General features: G+C 41.9%; 1 protein-coding gene across 5 annotated transcripts in view; it reads left to right on the top strand.

Annotated features, from left to right (window-relative positions):
• Nucleotides 1-21,264, top strand: part of DOCK4 (dedicator of cytokinesis 4) — a 421,086-nt gene that overhangs the window by 369,644 nt on the left and 30,178 nt on the right. For all 5 annotated transcript variants that reach the window (XM_035020946.1, XM_035020945.1, XM_035020944.1 and 2 more), the window contains 6 exons: nucleotides 3,829-3,977; nucleotides 5,670-5,756; nucleotides 7,546-7,650; nucleotides 12,997-13,138; nucleotides 14,586-14,752; nucleotides 17,475-17,561. In XM_035020946.1, the coding sequence (XP_034876837.1) occupies nucleotides 3,829-3,977; nucleotides 5,670-5,756; nucleotides 7,546-7,650; nucleotides 12,997-13,138; nucleotides 14,586-14,752; nucleotides 17,475-17,561 (737 nt within the window). The remainder of the gene's footprint in view (nucleotides 1-3,828; nucleotides 3,978-5,669; nucleotides 5,757-7,545; nucleotides 7,651-12,996; nucleotides 13,139-14,585; nucleotides 14,753-17,474; nucleotides 17,562-21,264) is intronic.

The following is a 21,264-nucleotide window of genomic DNA, read 5'->3' as shown; positions in this document are numbered from 1 at the left end:
AAAGTGAAATTAACGGGGAAACTTTTCTATCTTTATAGGATTCTGTTTAAATGGCTTTAACCCTTTGCAGCCTTTTGTGACAGTACTCTCCATTCCTAATTCATCTCTAGTCTTCTCCTATGGTTTTTTCTTGTCTCATGTGGATGTCCTCCCTGTACACTTGTCAAGATGATGGAGCGAGATGGCCCATGTTTAATTATGCGGCGATGCCTTTTGTCCAAAATTCTAAATACTTTTTAAAAAGATGGCTGGAAATTTGGGATGTGATTCATTCTTCCCTCTTCAATACATACTATTGTCTTCTTAAGATGCAGAAGAATAAATACCCGATGTATTGCAATAAAACATCTACAGTTTGCTAATGTGTTTAAAATCAGCCTCAGTAGTCTCCTGTGTCGGTCACGCCTCCAAGGTATATCTATGTGCTTTCACGTAAAGTTTCTACAGCTTCCTTCACACACACCATTGACCCCTGAGAGACATCATCCTTTTCCGGAATCAGATTCTGAGACAGCTGTCATTTATTCCACACCTTTCCATGTCACCATTCAGTCATTGGTCAGCTTCTTCTGATGGCTTGCCAATCCCTGCTTGTCCTTCCAGACTCCACAGGGGCACACCCACCCCTCATCTTCTGTCTCACCCCTGAACCACCCCAGGGCAAGCATGATTTGGAAAGCAGTTGAGATGGACTAAAAACCCTTCACTGCCCCCAACCCTTGTAGTTTCTTTTATTATGGTGAAATATACACAACATAGAATTTACCGTCTTAACCGTTTTTACGTGTACAGCCCAGTGGCCCGAAGTACGATTCCCATGGTTGAGCAACCATCCCCGCTCTCGGTCTCCAGAACTTTTTCATCTCCAGAAACTGTGTACCCATGAAACAGTAACCTCCCATTTTCTCCTCCCCCCAGTCCCTGGCATCCACCATTCTACTTTCTGGCTCCGTGAATTTGACCTTCATGGCCCTTTCAGTCACTCCCTGTGGGCAGCTGAAGGCTTCAGCCGGGGGAAGGGGTTCGCTTGGTCCTTTTCATCCTTTTCACTAGGAGATGATTACTCGCAAGGGTATTTTTTGAGTTGTCGGGTACTGGGGGAGACACAAAAGAAATCTGAGAGACAAAAGTGATCATTCTAAAGCTGTGTATTAAGAGAAGAGGGAGTTATTCAGCAGTGCAGGGCCAAAGCTTGAAGGAGCGGTCGGTAAGATGCTGCAGGAGTCACCCATGTGGTAAATGAAGGGAACCATGGATTATTCACACAGACAGAGGAACAAGGACACACAGAGGGCTTTCTTAGATGCTTGGCATTTATTGTAAGGATATGTGGGGAGTTAAAGATCAGGAAGTCATCTCAGGAGGTCTCAGAAAACTAGAAAGCTGTTCAGATACAGCACAGATTTGACCGTCATTATTATCATTCTTGTCCCGTCAAAAGCCGTCTTCCTTGGCAACCTGCATTGTGGCAATTCAGCTCTGTTTCTGCATCCGCCAATTAACCAATACCCTTTAGCCGATACTCTCCTCTGTCCGTGTCACATACAACTGCGACAAGATAGAATTTGATTAGTGCCCATGAAAACAGAAGGTACCTCTGTCCCCGTTTGGGCAGCTTTCTGGTACAGCTGCCTCCGGATCAGGATGCATCTTGTTTCATTCAGCAAAAGCTGATGATGGGGTCAAGGGGCTCCAACCAGGGAGGCTGGAGGCTTCTTAGGAGAAACATAGGTGAGCTCCTTCTTACGTGTACTATGAGGAGGGACAATGGGGAATGTGAGCAGAGGTTGGTAGGGACCAGATCATGGCCAGCCTTCTCTGTCCCTTTAGGAAGCCTACGTTTACTGTTAGCTACTGCGAGTCACCGGCTACTTTGAATCAGGGGAGCAATATGATCCTTTGCAGTTGAAAGATCATACTGGTAACCATGTGCAAACTGAACAGAGGGGAATAAGAGACTGCTGGTGGGGTATGAAAGCTTTTGCAGTTATTGAAGCCAGGAGACTAAGCTCACCAGGGGGTAATTAAGAAGAAAAAAGGCCAGAGCCTGTGCCTCACAGGACTTCCACAAGTTAGAGGCAAGAGAAAAGTGATAGGGACCCAGGCCTTTCTTCCTACAACTACATTTTACACACTGAGATGGCCAAATCATAGTAATAGGACTTAACCTGCCACTTTAGAGCTTTACGTGTAGTTACTCTTAAGGCAAATAAATGAAGATTAAGAATGACTATTTATTGATATTTTGTGAAAAGCTACTATTACATCTTTTTTTTTTTTTAAGATTTATTTATTTATTTTAGAGGGAGAGAGCACGAGCGGGAGGGGCAGAGGGAGAAGGAGAGAGAATTTCAAGCAGACTCTGCGCTGAGTATGGAGCCCCACGTGGGGCTGGAGCTCATGACCCTGAGATCATGACCCAAGCTGAAATCAGTAGTTGGACACCCAACTGACTACACTACCCAGGTGCCAACTATTACATCTTTTAAGAGACATACAGGGATGGTAATTAAATGGATTAATAACATAAGGGTTTGTCTACTTTATTCCATTTAATAAATGAGTTGGCTATTCTAATATTAAAGGAAAAAATAATTATTGGAGTCCTTCATCAGTGACAATGGAACCGTGGTTCCTATTGATTTGTTTGGCCATATTTAAGATTCAGGAAGAGACCTGCAGAATGGCAAGTACTCTATGAAATGCACTACCTGTCAACTGTGCTTAAGCCTATGGATTACCATTTCCATGTGTGTATAGAGAATATCACCTCTTGGGTGCCTGGGTGGCTCAGTCAGTTAAGCATCTGCCTTCGGCTCAGGTCATGAGCCCGGAGTCCTGGGATAGAGCCCCAAATCGGGCTCCCTGCTCTATGGGAAGCCTGCTTCTCCCTCTCTCTCTGCCTGCCACTCTGCCTACTTGTGCTCTCTCTCTATCTCTCCGTCAAAAAAATAAAAAATCTTTTAAAAAAATATTTTAGAATATTACCTCTTTACATGTTCTCCCAAGAAATCCCAACTGCACCAAACATGTAATGACTTAAGTAACTTTTACTGAAGATTTGTGGGGCCAATTGAGGGTCATACCACACAACACACAATAGTCGTCTCTCTCTGTGTCTCTGTCTCTCTCTCTCTCTCTCTCTCACACACACACACACACACACACACACACACACACACTTCTTACCAACACTTCTGCCCTTTCTAATCCCTCCTCTGTTACTAGATTTTTTTTTTTCTTTTTCTTCTCTGCATTTAGCTCCTCTCTGGCTTCTTTGTCCCTCCCAAATTCTGCCTATACCCTAGCCCTGCCACCAAACACTATTTTCAAATTTTTCAGGCTTTTATTATCAAAAAGAATTTAATTACCATTTTTTGTTTCCTAATCACATCCTTTGGAAGATGCCCATAGTCTCACCCCAAGGGATTTACCAGTGAACTTCCCCAACAGTCAAAGGCATGTCTCCCTATTTCTTTGAACAAGCTCCAACAATATATCCTTAAACATTTTTATTATGCCAGCAGCGTACAGGCATTGTAGAAACAAGGAAGAGGGATGGGAAGAGAAGGCAAGAAAGAGAAAGAGAGAAGTGAGGGGAAGAATGAACATAGGGAGCCAAAAGATGAAATACAAATCTCTGATAATTCCATCTTCCAGGGGGAAGTCATCACTCACTAACTGGCTCTTGCATATATCCTGAACATTTTTCTTCATTATCATGAAATTCAAAAAATATTTTTTCCAATTTGCCCCAAACCAGCCACATTGGAGGGGAGGCTGTTCAGGGGTCCTGTCTTGATCATTGCCTTCCCACTCAACTTTCAGAGGCTGCATATACTCTCCTGTTATACGATGAGCTGTTGGAATGGTCCGATCGGCCCCTCCGGGAGTTCCTGACCTACCCTATGCAGACAGAATGGCAGCGCAAGGAGCACCTGCACCTGGCTATCATCCAAAATTTTGACCGAGGCAAAGTAAGTAGCCCTACCCACCCACGGCCTCTCTCAAGGTGGTCTGCTGGTGTCATGTTACCTTTCATTTATAGTTTTTTCATGCCCACCTCAAGCCAGGCACCCTCAGATTTTAATGTGCATTAAAAACACCCAGGAGTTTGCTGAAATTCCCAGGTCCCACCTCTGGACATTCTCATTGGGCATGTCTGGCATGGGGCAGGGGATTTTGTGACTTGAACAAGGACTTGAGATTGCAATGTGTACAAATTGGGGGCTATACTCTGAAAAACACTGGTCCGTAGGTTTTGACACCCAGGTATCCTATTCTCTGAAAAACCATTATCACCCCTCACCTACCTCCCCAGGTTAGCATGTATTCTGCCCCATTCCACCCCATTCCACTTTTTTGGTAAGGCAAAATAAACGAAACTAACTTTGTTTAAAGAATGTTATGGCATCCCGTCATAGTTTTAAGAGATGCCACGGGGTATCAAAAAACCTCACTGACTTGATGATGCCATTCAGCCCATTACCTCACTCCACCCCATCTCCCTCTTCAAGGTCTTGCAATACCCTTTAGGAAGACTTAAGAATCTGACAACAGTTGTTTATTTGATTTGAACATTTGGATGCTTTTGGTGTCTTCGATTTAAATATATCTCTCAAAATGCCAAGGTTAAACAGGAGACTAAAATACAAACAGTTGCTGTCATTCTTTTACAAAATATAATTGCATAATTTGATGCAAGGAAATTGCCTCTTTCCTATCCTCCTTTATTATGTACGTAAATACCCTGACATATCATTTGTTACATTAATAGCAAGGAAATGCCTTTGCATCCTCCTCCGGTGAAGTTTCCATCTATAGGATAAGTTGTTATAAAATCCCAGTTCTGCTTATCTTGGCCCTTCTAAGGGGTTTTTGCTTAGATCGGGAGTTACAAACTATGGCCCCTGGGTCAAATGGCTCACCACCCACCATTTTTGTACTGCCCACATTCTAAGAATTGCTTTTACATTTTTAAGTGTTTGAATGATACCACAAGGAAAAGAATATCTGACAGATGAAAATTACATGAAATTCACATTTCAGTGTCCCTAGATGATAGTTTTATTGCAACACAGACAAGCTTATCCATTTTGGCTGCTTTTGTGCTTTAATGGTGGAGTTGGGTAGTTGTGACAAAGCCTGAATTATTTACTGTGTGGCCTTGTGCAGAAAAGTTTGCTGACACTTGGGCTAGACGAAAGAATTTTTGCATTTCTGCTGAGAGTAACCAGCTGGGTTAGATCCTCACAATTTACAAGTGCAATTGAGCCAAGCAAGGAATCCAGCTGTGGATAATTGGGCCTTAGGGGTCAGTGGTAATTCCCTCCTTAGCACCGAGGGCCCATTTATTCATCTACTTGGCCATGGTGGAACTGTAGTTATTTCAAGATGATGATTCTGAATGACACCGGAAAATGTTTCCACACCATATGTTAATGCCTGTTGTGGTGGATTATATTTTCTCACTTCCTAAGGATTTTTAATAATTTACATGTTCATTGCATGCTGTTGTCAAGCTTAAAGTGGTAGTGATACTATTAAAGGTAGATTATAAAGATTAAGAAGTAAGGCTTGATGATCTGAAAGCAGTCCCACCCTGACCTCTGGGTGAAAATAAGTAAATGTCGTGGGCATCAGCATTTATATCATTCGTTTGTCCACAGTGTTGGGAGAACGGCATCATCTTGTGCCGGAAGATTGCAGAGCAGTATGAGAGTTATTATGACTACAGAAACCTGAGCAAGATGAGGGTAAGGAACCTGGATGCATGCTAATCAGGCAATGGCATCCTTTTTTCCTTAACTTTCCAGTATCGTTCTATAAAATTAACTCTGTGATCATCTCGACCTGTCTTGCAGAAAGCTTTTTTAAGAGAAGTCTTTCCTCTGCAGCATACTCAGCTATTTATACAGAGAAATAGCAAGTGCTTCTGATTAGTAAACAGAAGTGAGCCTTTGATCTCTTCTAAACATCACATCTGAAATGTAAAATCTAATCCATGATTAATTCTTTTAGTTTATTGAGGAGAAATCTCCACACTGTTCAAAGAGCTTCTCACTTGTATGCAGATCTGTACCACAAAAGACTATTCTTAGTCCCATAATCTGCACAGCAAAACAGTAGGCATGGCTAGCTGACCCATTTCTGTTTCAGGGCTAAATTCTATAGGTGTCATCTCTCCTTAGCTTCAGCAATGTGTTTTACGTTGAACGTGAACCAAGGTCTTAGTACCCAGGAGCTCCGGGAGTTCAATATTCCGTGTCCCTGAGCCAAACGTTTTGTCCCTTCTTTTCTTTTCAGGTTCAAATGGGTCGCTCTTGCACTCTGAGCCCTTACTCTTAAGAGCCATGAGCATTTTGTGTCCTCTTATCATACTTAAGCTCTGCAGGGTTTCTAAAATAGGAAGAAGATTATGATGTTGCCTTTTAATTCTGAGGTAGTGGTTTATGAGATGATATTGTCAACCCTTAACAGCTCATAAAATCCCTTACCCCACACGTAATTCATTCAGCCTGTAGGAACTGGTCCTGTGCTGCCGGTGTAGTATTTCATGCCAGTGGTTCAACAATGTTTCTCCCAGCATGAAAACCAAAGAGAAAAAAAAAAACACCTTGTTTTAACTTCAGTCCATCATGCTGGCTCTGGCAGGCACTGCAGTTTTATATGACAACGTTTCTGTGCTTCTCTTGGCATACACCCCCTGTAACAGAAGCGAGGTTACAGTGTTTACCTGGGAGAGCCCTTGGGTACCATAGTCACTCCGATTTTTATAAACCCAAAGCATTACATTTCATGCCAACTGCTCTTTGGGGTGCTGTTACTGGGGGCGGGTGGGGGGAGAAGTTTTCAAGAGCAGTATTAGTCTTTCTGCATAAACCCTGGGGATGATAATACCATGAATGGAAAACCATAAGCTTTATGTGCTTCATAGTGCCAACATTGTGAGGGACACACTTACGAGCTTTCAGCCCAGACAGCACTTTGCGCGATGGGTCTCCTTGGGTTTGGTTTATCCCTGTCCAACCTGTGCAAGCTTGCACCTTCCACATGTCCTGAATTACCATGACCAAGGAGAACCAAATCCACAGGTGAGTACATCTGGCACTAGAATTCTCCAGAAAGATTTGGCCTCTAATAGTTCGTTCATTTTTTTAAATTCATGTTCATATTCATTGTGAAGAAAATACTTTCTTGATAGGCTTTGTGTATAGAAATTGTTTTCTCTGGTGAGAACATGGAATAATATTTGATCCTTTAAAAGCAGGGTCAGCAACCTGTATCCTGTGGACCTGGCAGGACTGAGTAGTTGTGACAGGGACCATATGGCCTGAAAAGCCTGAACTCTTTATTCTCTGGCCATTTACAGAATAAGTTTGCTGTTCCCTCCCTTAAGGCACAGAAAGGGAGTGAAACCTTCTTTTCTGCAAACTGAAAACTACAGTGAAGTTCTCCTTTGTATAGAAGAAACATACTCTTCTATAAATAGGGAGAGCTGAAGGATGAGATGAAATTCTTAGAACTTCTCCTTTGCTTTCCTAGATGATGGAAGCCTCTTTGTATGACAAAATTATGGACCAGCAACGTCTTGAACCAGAGTTCTTCAGAGTTGGCTTTTATGGGAAAAAATTTCCATTTTTCTTAAGAGTAAGTTAAAACACTATTTAATTTGCTGTTATACTTCCAAAATAGATATCCCAGTCAAGGAAACTAAGATGCTTAATGGCATTTTGTCCTTTTAGTACAATAACATCATGAGATTTTTCCTTTAACTTTTTAGTGTGCAGACACCATACTAAATCTAGAATACCTTGTTTTGAATAATTTCCCAAGCTATCAAATAATGATTTGATTTTTCTTGCTAAATTTCTAAATTCACTATCTTATGAGCTGTCTTTGGTAATTATAGCTGCTCCCCTGTGTGATTGATATTTACTCTTCTGTTCAGTCTGTGATTTCCATAGAGTTAGCACTAGAGAAAAATGGCAGGTGATGTCACGTAGCAACTCCCTCCAGAATCACATGAAGAGCCCAGTTAGTGGTTTTGTGAAAAGGTAAATGTCACCCAGCTAAGAGATCCCATTTATTGCTAGTATAAACTATTTCTGCCAAGGAAAATCTTCCAGACATTCGAAAGTACCTAGTGGATCATAAAACATTTGACTCTGTTCTTACCATTTTTTACATATGCCAAGTCATATGTTACACGCTTGAAGACTTACCTTAACCCTTCAGGGTATAACATCTTACTTACACTTACTTATATGAAAACACTGGTTGGGAGAGGAAATGTACCTCCCCAAGTAATTAAGGAGAAGTATCTGGAATAATTGAGTGAATTCATTACAAACTTTAGATCTCAGCATACAAATACTTTGGTATTTGTGTTGCCCTGCATCCTGCTTTAACTGCCAGCACATATAAATAAATATAGGATTGGGGTACTTGGAGGAGGAGAGAGAGGAGAAAGATTGGACTGCATTATTTGTTTAATAATCATTAACTTATCTCCCTTTTAGAATGAAAGTTTTATATGTATTTGTTTATTCATATATTTACATATAAAGTTTGTATATATATGTATATATATACATATACACTAAATATAGATCTGGAGTCCAAAATATCCAAACACCATAGGCAAAAATTCATTTTAGTATTACATCGAGCACACACTCAAATGACAGGTTGATTAAAATGACCATGTATTTCTGCCATGCAGACATAAGTAAAAAAATAAGTAAAAATCTCCTTGTTGGGTTAAAAGGGAATCTGCATGGTGGTGTACGTGGTCACAAGGCTGACTCTGCAGATGGATCTAAGGACAAAGGAAAGCTTGATTCTGGATCAAAAACAGAGACAGGTTTAGAACACTCTCTGAAAGACTGAGTTTTGAAAGTGGACATTCTAGGCCCGGGCTGTCATCAGCAACCCCCTGCCCAGTGTACATGGCCAGGATCCAGGTGGTGAGTAGAAGGGGGACAGTCTGGCGCAGAGGGCTGGAGACTCCACAGGAGGGTCCAGACGTGACTCTGGTGCAGCAGACCCCCTTCCTTTCTCGGCTCAAAATCAGGCAAAGTAAAAGATTACTTTTTTTTCCCCACATCATACTCAGGGCTGATCGATCTGTTACATACAGTGGGTACAGTGTTTACGAGTCCTAATATTGCCTACAAAAGTATTTTAATTTCTTTTAAAGATCAGAAGAAAAATGAATTTTTTTGGTTGAAGAAATTGTTATAATGTCTATTAAGTTGTATATTAGACCTTACATTATTATGTATTTATTTGTCCCTATACCAAATCAGTCAGTATGATTTTGTTTTAAGATTTTATTTATTTATTTGACAGAGATATAGAGAGAGAGCACAAGTAGGCAGAGAGGCAGGCAGAGGGAGAGGGAGAAGCAGACTCTCCACCGAGCAGGGAGCCCAACATGGGGCTCGATCCCAGGACCCTGAGATCATGACCCGAGCCGAAGGCAACCTCTTAACTGACTGAGCCACCCAGGCGCCCCTCTCAGTATGATTTTTAATAAGTTTTTATAGAGGAAGGGGCCCACAAAAGTCATACTGTAGCCCTGATCAAATTCTGAGTTCAGCTAGCAAGTGCACTGTAAAGTGTCCTAGATGTTCATCTTGTAAATGAAACTGTGATAATTAAAAGTGTAAAGTTTTTTAAAAATCAGAAGAAGTTGGGGCGCCTGGGTGGCTCAGATGGTTAAGCGTCTGCCTTCAGCTCAGGTCATGATCTCAGGGTCCTGGGATCGAGTCCCGCATCGGGTTCCCTGCTCAGTGCAGAGCCTGCTTCTCTCTCTCCCTCTGCCACTCCCTCTGCTTGTGCTCTTCTATCTCTCTGTCAAATAAATAAATAAAATCTTTAAAAAAAAAAAAAGAAGAAGTTTAGGAGCCACAATTTTAAAGGGAATTTAGCAAATTAGAAAACTATATTGGCTAATAAAATAAATTTTGTTAGAAAGTCAATTAGAAAAAAAATCAACCTATGTTATTAGTCTTTTCAAAACAGCTTTTCTAGATATAAATGGCATTTTCTTCAAAATGAAGAGAAGGGTCACCCTCTATTGGTTTCTAAAGGGCACCACACCCTTCGGAATCATGAGGCTGGGCCTCTTTTTAGGAAATCATATTCTAGTCTGTCCTTCAATTAAAAAAAAAAGCAAATATCAACATTAAAAATTTACTTGTTGATCAATTCCAAGATAATTTTTCAAGCTGCAGTAAATTAATACATTTACGTAAGTATATGATCTGAGTAGTTTTTTTACCCTCATGAAAAACTGACAATCTCTTTATGCACAGAATATCTCTGAATAGAGGTTTGTCTGAGGAGAATGACCAAGGTCAAAGATGAGAGAGATTTACTTTTCATTGTATGCTCTGTACTGTTTGGGATTTTTTTTTTTTTTACCATATATCTGTATTTCCTTTTCAAAAGGAAAAGACAATAAAAAAAATTTAAGCATTAACAAATGTGACCCAGTAATTCCACTCCTAGGTATATACTCAAGAGAATTGAAAACATATGTTCCCAAGAAGACCTGTACACAAATGTTCATAGTAGCACTAATCACTATTGCCAAAAAGTGGAAGCAGCCCAAATAACAATCAACCGATGAATGGATAAACAACATATGGTATATCCATGCAATGGAATATTTAGCAGTAAGAAAGGAATGAAGTACTGATATATGAACCTTAAGCATATCATGTTAAGTGAAAGAAGTCAGTAACAAAAGACTACATGTTGTATGATTCCATTTATTTGAAATGTCCAGAATCGGCAATCCATAGAAACAAAGTAGATTAGTGGTTTCAGAGGCTGGGGGGATGTTGGAGGAAACGGAGTGATTGCTGATGGGTACGAGTTTCTCTTTGAGGTAATGAAAATGTTCTCACATTCAACAGTGGTGATAGTTGGTCTGTGAATATACTAAAAACCTTCAAAAGGGTGTCTTTTATGGTATGTGAACTATATTTCAAAGCTGTGATTTTTTAAAAAATGTATTGATGGGGGAAATGCTTTTAATTCCTTTTAATTTCTTGACAACTCCAATATCAGTCCCCAAATTTATTTTTATTTCAGAATGACTTCTTAACACCGTTGAATGATTATATGCTTAGAGTAACCCCTGATTTTATAAACTGCTGTAATATGTAAGCAGTGCCTTAAAAAGGCTGCAGTTATTAGAGTACTCGGATATTTATTTGGGGACTTCTATAATATGCACCATATATGTATGTATATTTATATACATACATATATATACATATGTAGTCTTATTTTATCAAGCAAATTTATTATCTTTTGAGTAGAATAAAAAATACGTAGCATCAGAAGGCATACCTTCTTTTATCTAGACAGTTTTAAACATGGGATTGTGTGGGGGTCCTGATTTCTAGGTAGTCTGTCTTAGCCTGTGTTACCAAAGGATCATGATTTGGGGGTTTATGAGGAATTGTGACAGGCTTTCAGAGTCCACTCCCTGCTGTTTCCTCTGCAGCTGCTTTTTCTCGGCTGCAACCCTCAGCCCCCTGCCCCTGGCTCAGATTTCTTCCTTAGGGCATTTTGTGCAAGCATAGGAACCTCATCAGGCTGAGAAATGCTGAGAACCTTGGGCCTTAGCTAGCTCCCCCAGACCACGAACCACTCCCTCTTTCTCTTAAAGATCTTCAGGGCATGTCACCCACAACCTTTTATGGTCCCAGTAGCAACTAGGAGTTTTTTCTGGCTGTACAGAGTTCAGGCCTTGGTCCCACACCTGAGCTTAAATACAGTACACATGAACAAAGTACAGAAGGATCTTGATCCTCAGTTCCCAGTTCTAAAATGGGGTGGGATGTGGGAGTGACTACCTCTCAAGTTTAGTGGGTTAAGTAAGATATGTACAGAGTGCCTTGTCATTGGCTGTTTTAAGCAGTTGGAACTTCATAACCATTAAGCTGGCAGAGTTCCCTCTTACCTAACCTGACCAGTAAGCTGCTTTATTTTATTTTATTTTTTTAAGATTTTATGTATTTGACAGAGAGAGCACAAGCAGAGGGAGAGAGCGGGAGAAGCAGGCTCCCTGCTGAGCAAGGAGCCCAATGTGGGACTCGATCCCAGGGCCCTGGGATCATGACCTAGGCCGAAGGCAGCCGCTTAACCGACTGAGCCACCCAGGCGTCCCCAGTAAGGTGCTTTAAAGAAACCTGCCCACCTTTCCAGCTCTCTAGCCTACCTCAAGGATAACCTTCACCATTTTTACCTGAACGAGATACAGTCCTGGCCCACAGAGTACTTATACATCTTATAAAACAAAACAAACGAACAACAACAACAAAAAAAAAAAAAACAGGAAAAAAATGTATCCAACATTCGGCAAGTGCCTACAAACCCTAAATCTCAGATTAGGCCAGTAATGGTGATGGTAGAGAAGTTTCCTGGGCCAGCCTTGCTGAGAGCAGGAGTACGAACAGGCTCAGTCTTCCTTTATTCCATGCCGGGATCCAGTGTGGAGGCCCATCTCTGTGGCCTTGATAAAGAATGCAATAAAATGCATTTTTGGAGATCGAATTTACTTTCTTTTCCTCCCTATTGAGACTTTATCCACTAAACTCTGATACCCAGCTTATATTAAAAAAAAAAATCTTTAACACATGTGCTCATCAGCATTTAGAGGGAACATGATTGCTTTGTTTCATGTTTTGGTGCTCTGAGAATCCGATGCCTCTTTGCACCTTAGCACACGATCCGGGAGGAGGGGCACGTGCTGGGGCCTCTGACCAAAAGCAATAGGGAGGGAAGCTCGGGATCCTTGCCTCGCATTTTTCACATCTGGGCAAATTTTTCAGACTGCTTTTGGGGGGGTTTTGTTACAGTGTATGGATGTGAGGCATGTGCTCACTTCCTGCCACGGTCCTCTTTTTTGGCTTCTTTCTGTAAGGAACGCACTCAATTACATGGCTCTCTTTTCTTTGTTTATTTCACCTCCAGAATAAGGAGTTTGTGTGTCGAGGGCATGACTATGAAAGGCTGGAGGCCTTCCAACAGAGAATGCTGAATGAGTTCCCCCAAGCCATCGCTATGCAGCACGCCAACCAGCCCGACGAGACCATCTTCCAGGCGGAAGCTCAGTGTATCCACACCTAGACGGGCTGCATTGCAGTTAGGGCCATTGGCCGTTTGCTGCAGAGTGTTTTCCTGCAAGGTTGTTCAGCCTCTGGCCTCTTTGCCATGTTCTTACTCTCCCTCTTTCTCACTCATCTTGATTTTAGCTTAGCTCCTTCTGAACAGAAATGTTCTAGTTACTATCACAATGTCAGTTGAAAGGAAATCCCTTAAATTCTGGTAAAGAATTTTTTTTTCCTTTTAATTAAAACTTTTCTATATCTCCACCCTGCTTTTAAAGCTCCTTTTAGTGATTTCCCTTAGAATAATTTTCCTCCAACATACCCTGTGGAAACTGCTTCAGTTGGAGGAAATAATAGCATTATATTTCCTGGCACATATCATTCACCCCCTTTTCCCTTGATATTTTTATTCTGGAAGGAAGTGCAGAGAAGGAGGTACCTTAGTATCTCTGGAGGATTCTTAGCCATGGCATTTTGGACAGCCTTTGATGATTGCTATGTAATTGACACTTTCATTATCTAAATACAAACAACTCAACTGAAATTATCCAGGCACTAGAAACAAAAGGAATTCACCCCAGCACTCCTTTGTGAATGCTTCTGTCTCCTCCCAAAACTTAAGATCTTGAAGAAGACAAGAAACTCCCATTGATAATCACGGATCCCATTTCAAAGTAGAAAATAAAATGCAACAGAAGCAAGAAATTACATAAGGGAAAAGATTTTGCTATCCTTCTTTGAATGAGAAGAGAAGAAGGTAAATATACAAGTAAATATGATACCCCTTTATTTTTTAAAATTTAAATTCAATTAGCCAACATATAGTACATTAGTTTTAGATGTAGTGTTCAGTGATTCATATGATACCCCTTTAATGTAATTTTTTAAATATCAACTACAACAACACTCTGCTTATCAGTATAAGATTTGGGAGAGTGATACCACAAGTGTGGGAGGGCTGGAGACACAGAGCATCACACAAGTGAATATAAATCACTGTCAGAACTGGTTATTGTCTTTGGTCATGCTTGCATGGGTATTTATACATTATTTTACAAACAAACATTAGTTAAGAGGGGCCATGCTTGGAATGTCTCTTAAGGATTAGAATAATACAATTCTGAGTACCTAAGATCCAAGCCATTCCCACCCACCCCCTACCAAGAAAAGAAAGAAGAAAAAAAAATCAGTGATAAATTCACACGTTATAGACATTTTAAACAGATACTTTGTCAGAATCACCTCCCTAAAACTAGTTCAAGGCCTGTAGTTTGAGAAATGATTTGTCATGAACTGAGTTCTTGGCCCCTTCTTGACATTTTTTAAATGACTTCGACCCAGTGGAAACACCAGATTGTTTACCCATTCTCTGCTCTCTGCCACAGCTCAGCTCAAGCCAGATTTCCATGGCGTTTGCCAAGTCGGGTTTCCTCCTTGACTTTTTAATCCTAGATTTGCAGATCTATGCCGTGACTCCCATCCCGGAGAGCCAGGAGGTCCTGCAGAGAGAGGGTGTTCCGGACAACATCAAAAGTTTCTATAAAGTGAATCATATCTGGAAATTCCGCTATGACAGACCATTTCACAAAGGCACTAAAGATAAAGAAAATGAATTCAAGGTACCGTGCAGTTCTTATTACATACGATTTCCCATGAGCTCTTTGGAACAAGCCCCTCGATAAGTATTTATTTAGAATAGAGTCAAGTGATAGAAGCAGAAAGGACTAGAAACCATTGAGTCTTGTTGATCTCAAACTCAACTGTATATCAGAGTGCCGTGGGGGTGCTTTTCTAACCAAGCAGACTTCTTAGCTCAGGAATCCTGACTCAGTAGGTCTGAGAGGAAGGCCTGGAATAATCAGCTTCTTTGTGACAGTGCTGGTGGTCCTTAGACCAGTCTTTGAGATGTCACGGTTGAGCTCAGCCTTCTTATTCACTCATATTGAACCAACGGTGGGGACCACAGGATATTTGTTCTCAGATAGTGTGCAGTGAGTAAAGAATGCTTAACCGACAGGGGAAATGAAGAATCTGAGACAGGGAACAGTTAGGTAGACTGCTGGTACAGTGAAAGATTTCTGTGTGATCTTCTGCTCTTTCTTGTTAGAATGGTGTGTCATTAGGACTTCTGAGAAGACACCGAGTAAAAGCCAACCATAGACTCCTTGCATGTGCTGAGTCGTCCATTCTCAGTAGTTGTAATAAGCCTTGCCATCCCGAGCTCTCTTGGACTGTCTAACAGCCCTACTGGGGGATTGTGCCACAGATACGTTATAATCTCTTCTTTCCTTGATAACAGTGACAAAGTGGGACCAGATAGATCCCTGGTTAGTCAGTATTCCCCCCCCTACAAAACTGACCTATTACTGTGGGTTAATTGGTTTAGCTTCTTTTATCACAGAGTCTCTACTTAAGCTGGGAAACGTCCTCCTAACACTATTAGCAGTGATCTCTGATGTTAACTGTCCTTGTCTCCTCTGCCTAAGTGTCAGTTCCCAGCGCCCACAGCAGTAGCTCCAGGAATGGGGCACAGCCGGGCAATCAGAAGGGGAAGCTGGGGTCGCTCTGCAGTGTCACGATGGGCCTCCACATAGGGCAGTCCTCTGTGCAAGGAGATCCGATGGGTTACCTATCAAGGCAAAGAAACTATTGGAAGACAGTACGGGGACGTCATTGAAAAGATCCGTGATCATTTCTAGTCCTTTTGGATACTTACATTTTTCTTTGTGTCCCACAAAACCAATTAATGATCATTAGTTTATAATACAGCTTTCGTTGCGGTTGGGGACACTGAATACAAAGTCTGAGATCTGCTGGAGTCAGGCAGGTGACTTGCTCAAAGTCACATTCTAACTACCCGGAAACCCTACACTACAACCCACACCTTCCAGTACCTACTCCTTTGCACTTCCTGCTGCAGCGCATTTCCAGCTCATTTCCAGCATATTTATCAGTGCTATAGCAGTCCCCCTAGAAAATACGATAAGTCTGGCTCCTCATTCCTGTGCTTCCAGCCCTCAGCATCTGGCACCAAACTGCCCCTCAGGAGCCTCATCTGCACCGCATCCCACTCGCCCACCCTCCCTCTGGGGCTCCAGCGAGAACAAACTTCTCTTCCCCATCTCCGCGTGCCCTTTCCCTTTCTCCAGCCCCTGGCTCGCTCGCTGGTTCGCTCGCTAGGGTCTCTGCGTGGGCTGCTTCCTGCTGCCTGCAGCGCTCCCCCTCCCTCCGCCTGGCAAACTCCTACTCACTCTTCAGCATTCAGCTCACGTGTCACCTCCTCTGAGAAGTGCCGTCCTCCTCCCACAGGCTGCTCTGCCTGCCTGCTTCCTTCTGCTCTCCCCCAGCACCGCGAGCCCAGCGTTCCTTTCTCTTTGCCCTGAGCCCTTCCCTCCGTGCTCACCTCCCTGTCACCCCTACCATGCGCTCACCTCCCTGTCACCGCCGCGATGCTTCCAGCCGCCGGCACAGGGACTCTGCCATATTCATTTCAGTATATCTTGGCTGACACGAAGAAATCCTCCCAGTTTCTGTTGTTCTGGAATAAGTGGCACTATTTCAGGGATTTTGTGAAGTTTATTATCCTCTTGAGAAAAATGAGGCATAGACAGAGAGACATGGTTGACACAAGAGAAATCTGTCGCCCACAGCGGCTCTTATCAAGGCAGCTGTGGCTTCCCGTGTCACGGGGGTGCTCTCCTGGCCAGGGGAAGCCTCAGCTCTTGAAATACGGATCCTCCTGGATGATGGCAGTTCAAATGGGTGTGAGAAAATGTGGCGCAGTGAGGAAGTCAGAAGTTCCAGTAGGTAGAGTCTGGGAACTAGAATGTACCCCCGGGCAGGTCACATTGCCTCCTGGATGCTTAGCATCTCCCTTTTTAAAATAGAAAGGTGGAGCTACGTGATTCTTCATGGACCTTTCCTCTGTGAGGATGTTATTATTCTAAACCTGTGTTGACTAGCTGATACTGTTACCCCTTCCAGATAAAAATGGCAAGACCTTAAGGAGTGAGGGGGTTTAAATTGGAATGTGAAAGAACTAGCAAAGGAAATAACTGTGGTGTTACTCTATTTTAAGCTTGCTGTCTGCAGTAGATGATGTATTCCACACAGGAAAAAGTGTCCGACAACAGAGAATGGGAATGATTAACACGGCATCAGTGGTATCTTACCGTGAAGGCTTCACGAGTGTGAAGGGATTACCCACATGCTAGAAGGGATACTAAAGAAAAGCCTACAGAAATAAGCAAACCTGACCAAATCTCATGGCTAACGTTAGTCATAGCTCAGTAACTAGGAAGAAGGGACACTTGGGGACTTAATTTGTTTTGTATTCCGTAGAGTCTCTGGGTGGAGAGAACATCATTATACTTGGTGCAGAGTTTACCTGGAATTTCCCGCTGGTTTGAAGTGGAAAAGCGTGAAGTGGTAAGCATCAGAGCTTATTCTCAAGTACTTTCTCATCACAGTTGCTCACTGGGAGTCATGCCATATATTAATTGCTTCTGCTGTTGACTCCAAGTGTCCGGAAGCACACAGAGTAAGGTAGTAAATGTTTATTGTATTGACCCCTGTGACCAAGGCTTGGAGGGGAACGTGACTGTTCTCCTAGTCCGGCCAGCAAGAGGCATTCCTCAAAAAGAACTATGACTACAGCATGGAAACCCTGCAGGCCCTTGAGTAAAAGAGCTGGAATTCGAATGACTGTAGGCCAGTGGGAAGAGGTTCTCTACCTTGTCTTATTTAATCATCATACCAAAACTATGAGGTATGTATCCCTCTCCCTCTTTTTACAAGTTTTAACCAGAAGTTAAAAGCCTTTGCCAGAGGTCTCACATCAAGACGTTGAAAAAGGCTAGACTCAAACCCAGATTTTCCTGCCTCGACAGCCAGTCCCAGCCAGCTCTTCGAGCTCAGTTTCCTTAAACGCAGCCTGAGGCTAGCGCAGAGCTCCAGTAGCTCCGTGCTGATCCTGGTGGCAGTAGAAGGGAGGCGGCTGTGTGAGTCTCACTGAGCTGTCCTGGATGAACACCAGCTGGAGACCGTTGGGTGTCATTCTATGGAAACCACAGCACGAAAGAACCCTTCAGGTTGTAAAACAGGCCCCAGCTCCAGGCCCGAGGTCTGGGTGCTGACAGCAGCTGTATCGGGGAGAGACCTGGCCTGCTGCCTGTGTCACTCCTCGGGCTGGCAGCACCTTGATGGCAGCCCTGCATCCAAGCAGCATCCTTCTCCCTCCCTTGCTACATCCATCAGGACTGAAGCCAGCCCTTTGATTGCCCTAGTCCTCTAGCTGATCGAAAAAGTGACGATTGTGAAAATATCATTTAACTCCTTTCCTATTTAGGTAATAAGCCACTCTCACTGAATACATAAGAGCAGCTCCTGCCCAAATGGTCTTCCAAGAATGGCCTGTCCTACCTGAAATCTCACTAAGCGTTGAAATCACTCAGCTTATCATGTTTGATTATGATAAGGATTTAATGGTGTTTTCCTTTTACAGTGCTAAAAAATTCACATCGCTTCCTAAAGAAATGGAACTGAGCGCCTGGGTGGCTCAGTTGTTTAAGCGACTGCCTTCAGCTCAGGTTATGATCCTGGAGTCCCGGGATCGAGTCCCGTAGCGGGCTCCCCACTCAGCGGGGGGTTTGCTTCTCCCTCTGACCCTCCTCCCTCTCATGCTCTCTGTCTCTCATTCTCTCTCTCAAATAAATAAATAAAATCTTTAAAAAATATAAAATAAAGAAATGGAACTCAGTTCAGTAGACTGCCTCAGTGTAGTCCTATTCTTGTAGGGTCTGAGTCAAGGGTCCCCAAAGCTGGTTGCTTACATGGTATACCCTGGTGCCTTCCATGGAAGAGTAGAGGCTGCTAAACAGTCTCAGAAAGTCTTAAGCTTCATGCTGAATGGGCCCAACCCACAGAAATGTTCTTAGTCATCTATCCCTGCATTAATGATTCAGAGAGCCTTTTCAGCTACTTACTACCCAGAGCATTAAATTCTCTGAGGCCTCACCAATGATCCTAACCTTTGAAATATTACCCCCCACACCCTTGTCTCTCACACACACACACACACACACACACACACACACACACACTACTCACAAAAAGTACCATGCTGATAATGATTAAAAAAACATGACAAAACATAACCTTTCAAACATCAGCTGCCTACTTTATTAGAATATATAATCTTACGTTCTTTCAAACAGAACAAATTAAATTGGGCTACTTTGTTCTCTGAACACAGCCCACTCATAACAGCCTTATGTCTTTCTCTTGTTCCCACTGCCTGGAATGTCCCCACCTTCTATTAAAGTTGCTGGTTTACTGCTTCGATGCATGGCATATAAGGTCCTCAAGATCAGGGACACATAGTAGGTACTAAATAAATGTATGCCAACCTGAATTGAAATTCCTTATGTACAATGCCAAAATCTAAAAGATTCCGTAAACCAAAAGATGTTTTCCTAAGTTCAGCTCCAAACTCAATTGGTAATAAGCCTAACCTGATCTGATGTAAGACCATTTATGATCTTTATGTCATTTAGTATGAATATTCTTATGTGTTACTGCAGAAATATTAATGCATTTGGTTAGAATTTCCCCGGACCCTGTTTGAGGATTACATAATAGACTCCATGTGCTGTATATTATGTTTCTAAAATCTGAAATTTCCTGAATTGTGAAACTTCTGGCACCAAAGGTTTTAGATGAGATTGTGGACCTTTATTCTCTAAACATGGCCCCAGAATATATTATCCCATTCTTTCGAAGATGACAATGCCTTTGAACTACTGTTTTCTCAGTAATTGTTTTTATTGTCTTGAGAACAAACAAAAAAATCTGTACTTCTTCTGGTTAATAATTAAGCTCATTTAAAAAATTTTAAACAAGATAAAACTACAAAAGAAATGTATGACGACTTTTTAAGCTCCAACTATAGATAATGAGAATAGTTTCACATGTCACATAATATCCATCAGAAAATCATGTGGCTCTACTTTCAGAATACAGGCAGAATCCAACCACTCTTCACCAGCCCCCACTAATAGCGCCATCTAGTGTCTGATTTCTGCAGTAGTCTCCTAAGTGGTCATGTGTTTCTACCCTAACCCCCTGCAGTCACCTCTGTGCACAACATCCAGTGTCCCTTTTAAATTTAAGTTGTATCATACAAAAGTAAAGAAAATATAAACTGGGTGGCTCAGTTGGTTAAGCGACTGCCTTCGGCTCGGGTCGTGATCCTGGAGTCCCGGGATCAAGTCCCGCATCGGGCTCCCTGCTCAGTGGGGGGTCTGCTTCTCCCTCTGACCCTGCCCCCTCTCATGCTCTCTCTCTCTATCTCATTCTCTCTCTCAAATAAATAAATAAATAAATAAATCTTAAAAAAAAAAAGGAAAACAGTATAGTCATAGTAATTTAAAAATATATTTTAAAAAAATATATATATATATAATGAACCTGATTTACCCATCATTTTACTTAAACAACTATCAAAAAGGCCAATTTTGTTTTACCAGCATCTTCCTGTTTTATACTGGATTATTTTAAAGTAAATCTCAGACATCATCTCATTTCATCTATAAATATGTATATTAACTAAAAAACAACCACGATATCATATATTATCCCATCTAAAAAATTAACAGTAACTCCTTGACATAAAAATCAAGGCAGCATTCACACTTCACCAAGGGTCTGTTTATTTTATGAGTTTTGTTTTTTTGTCATTTGTTGTTTGATTTCAGATCCAAATGAGGGCCATACACCGCAGCGGGTTGAGAGGTCTCCTAAAGTCTCTGTTGATCTATAGGTTCTCCCTGAATTGCTTTTTTGCCTTACAATTTGCAGACTGAACCATTGGGGTAGTTTAACGTGTTTCTTTGTCCCTCTATTTTTTTGTAAATTGGCAGTTAGATTTAGAGGCTTGATACGATGTTGTTATTTGGGATTTTTTTTTTTTTTGCAAGAGTACTTCATAGGTGGTGTTACAAACTTCTGGTTGTGTCTTTCTTGTAGCTGTGTTGGCAGCCGCTGATGATGACGGCCCTAATCTATTAGGTATCACAAAATGGTGATATTTTATCACTCCTTCTTTGTTTATTCATCGGAACACTTCTATAAT

The sequence above is a fragment of the Mirounga leonina genome, unplaced genomic scaffold (genome assembly GCF_011800145.1).
Source record: "Mirounga leonina isolate KUSES-001 unplaced genomic scaffold, KU_Mleo_1.0 Mir_174, whole genome shotgun sequence".
In the NCBI taxonomy this organism is placed as follows: domain Eukaryota; kingdom Metazoa; phylum Chordata; class Mammalia; order Carnivora; family Phocidae; genus Mirounga; species Mirounga leonina.
The sequence above is the reverse complement of the archived record's forward strand: the minus strand, read 5'-3'. Positions and strand labels throughout refer to the sequence as shown.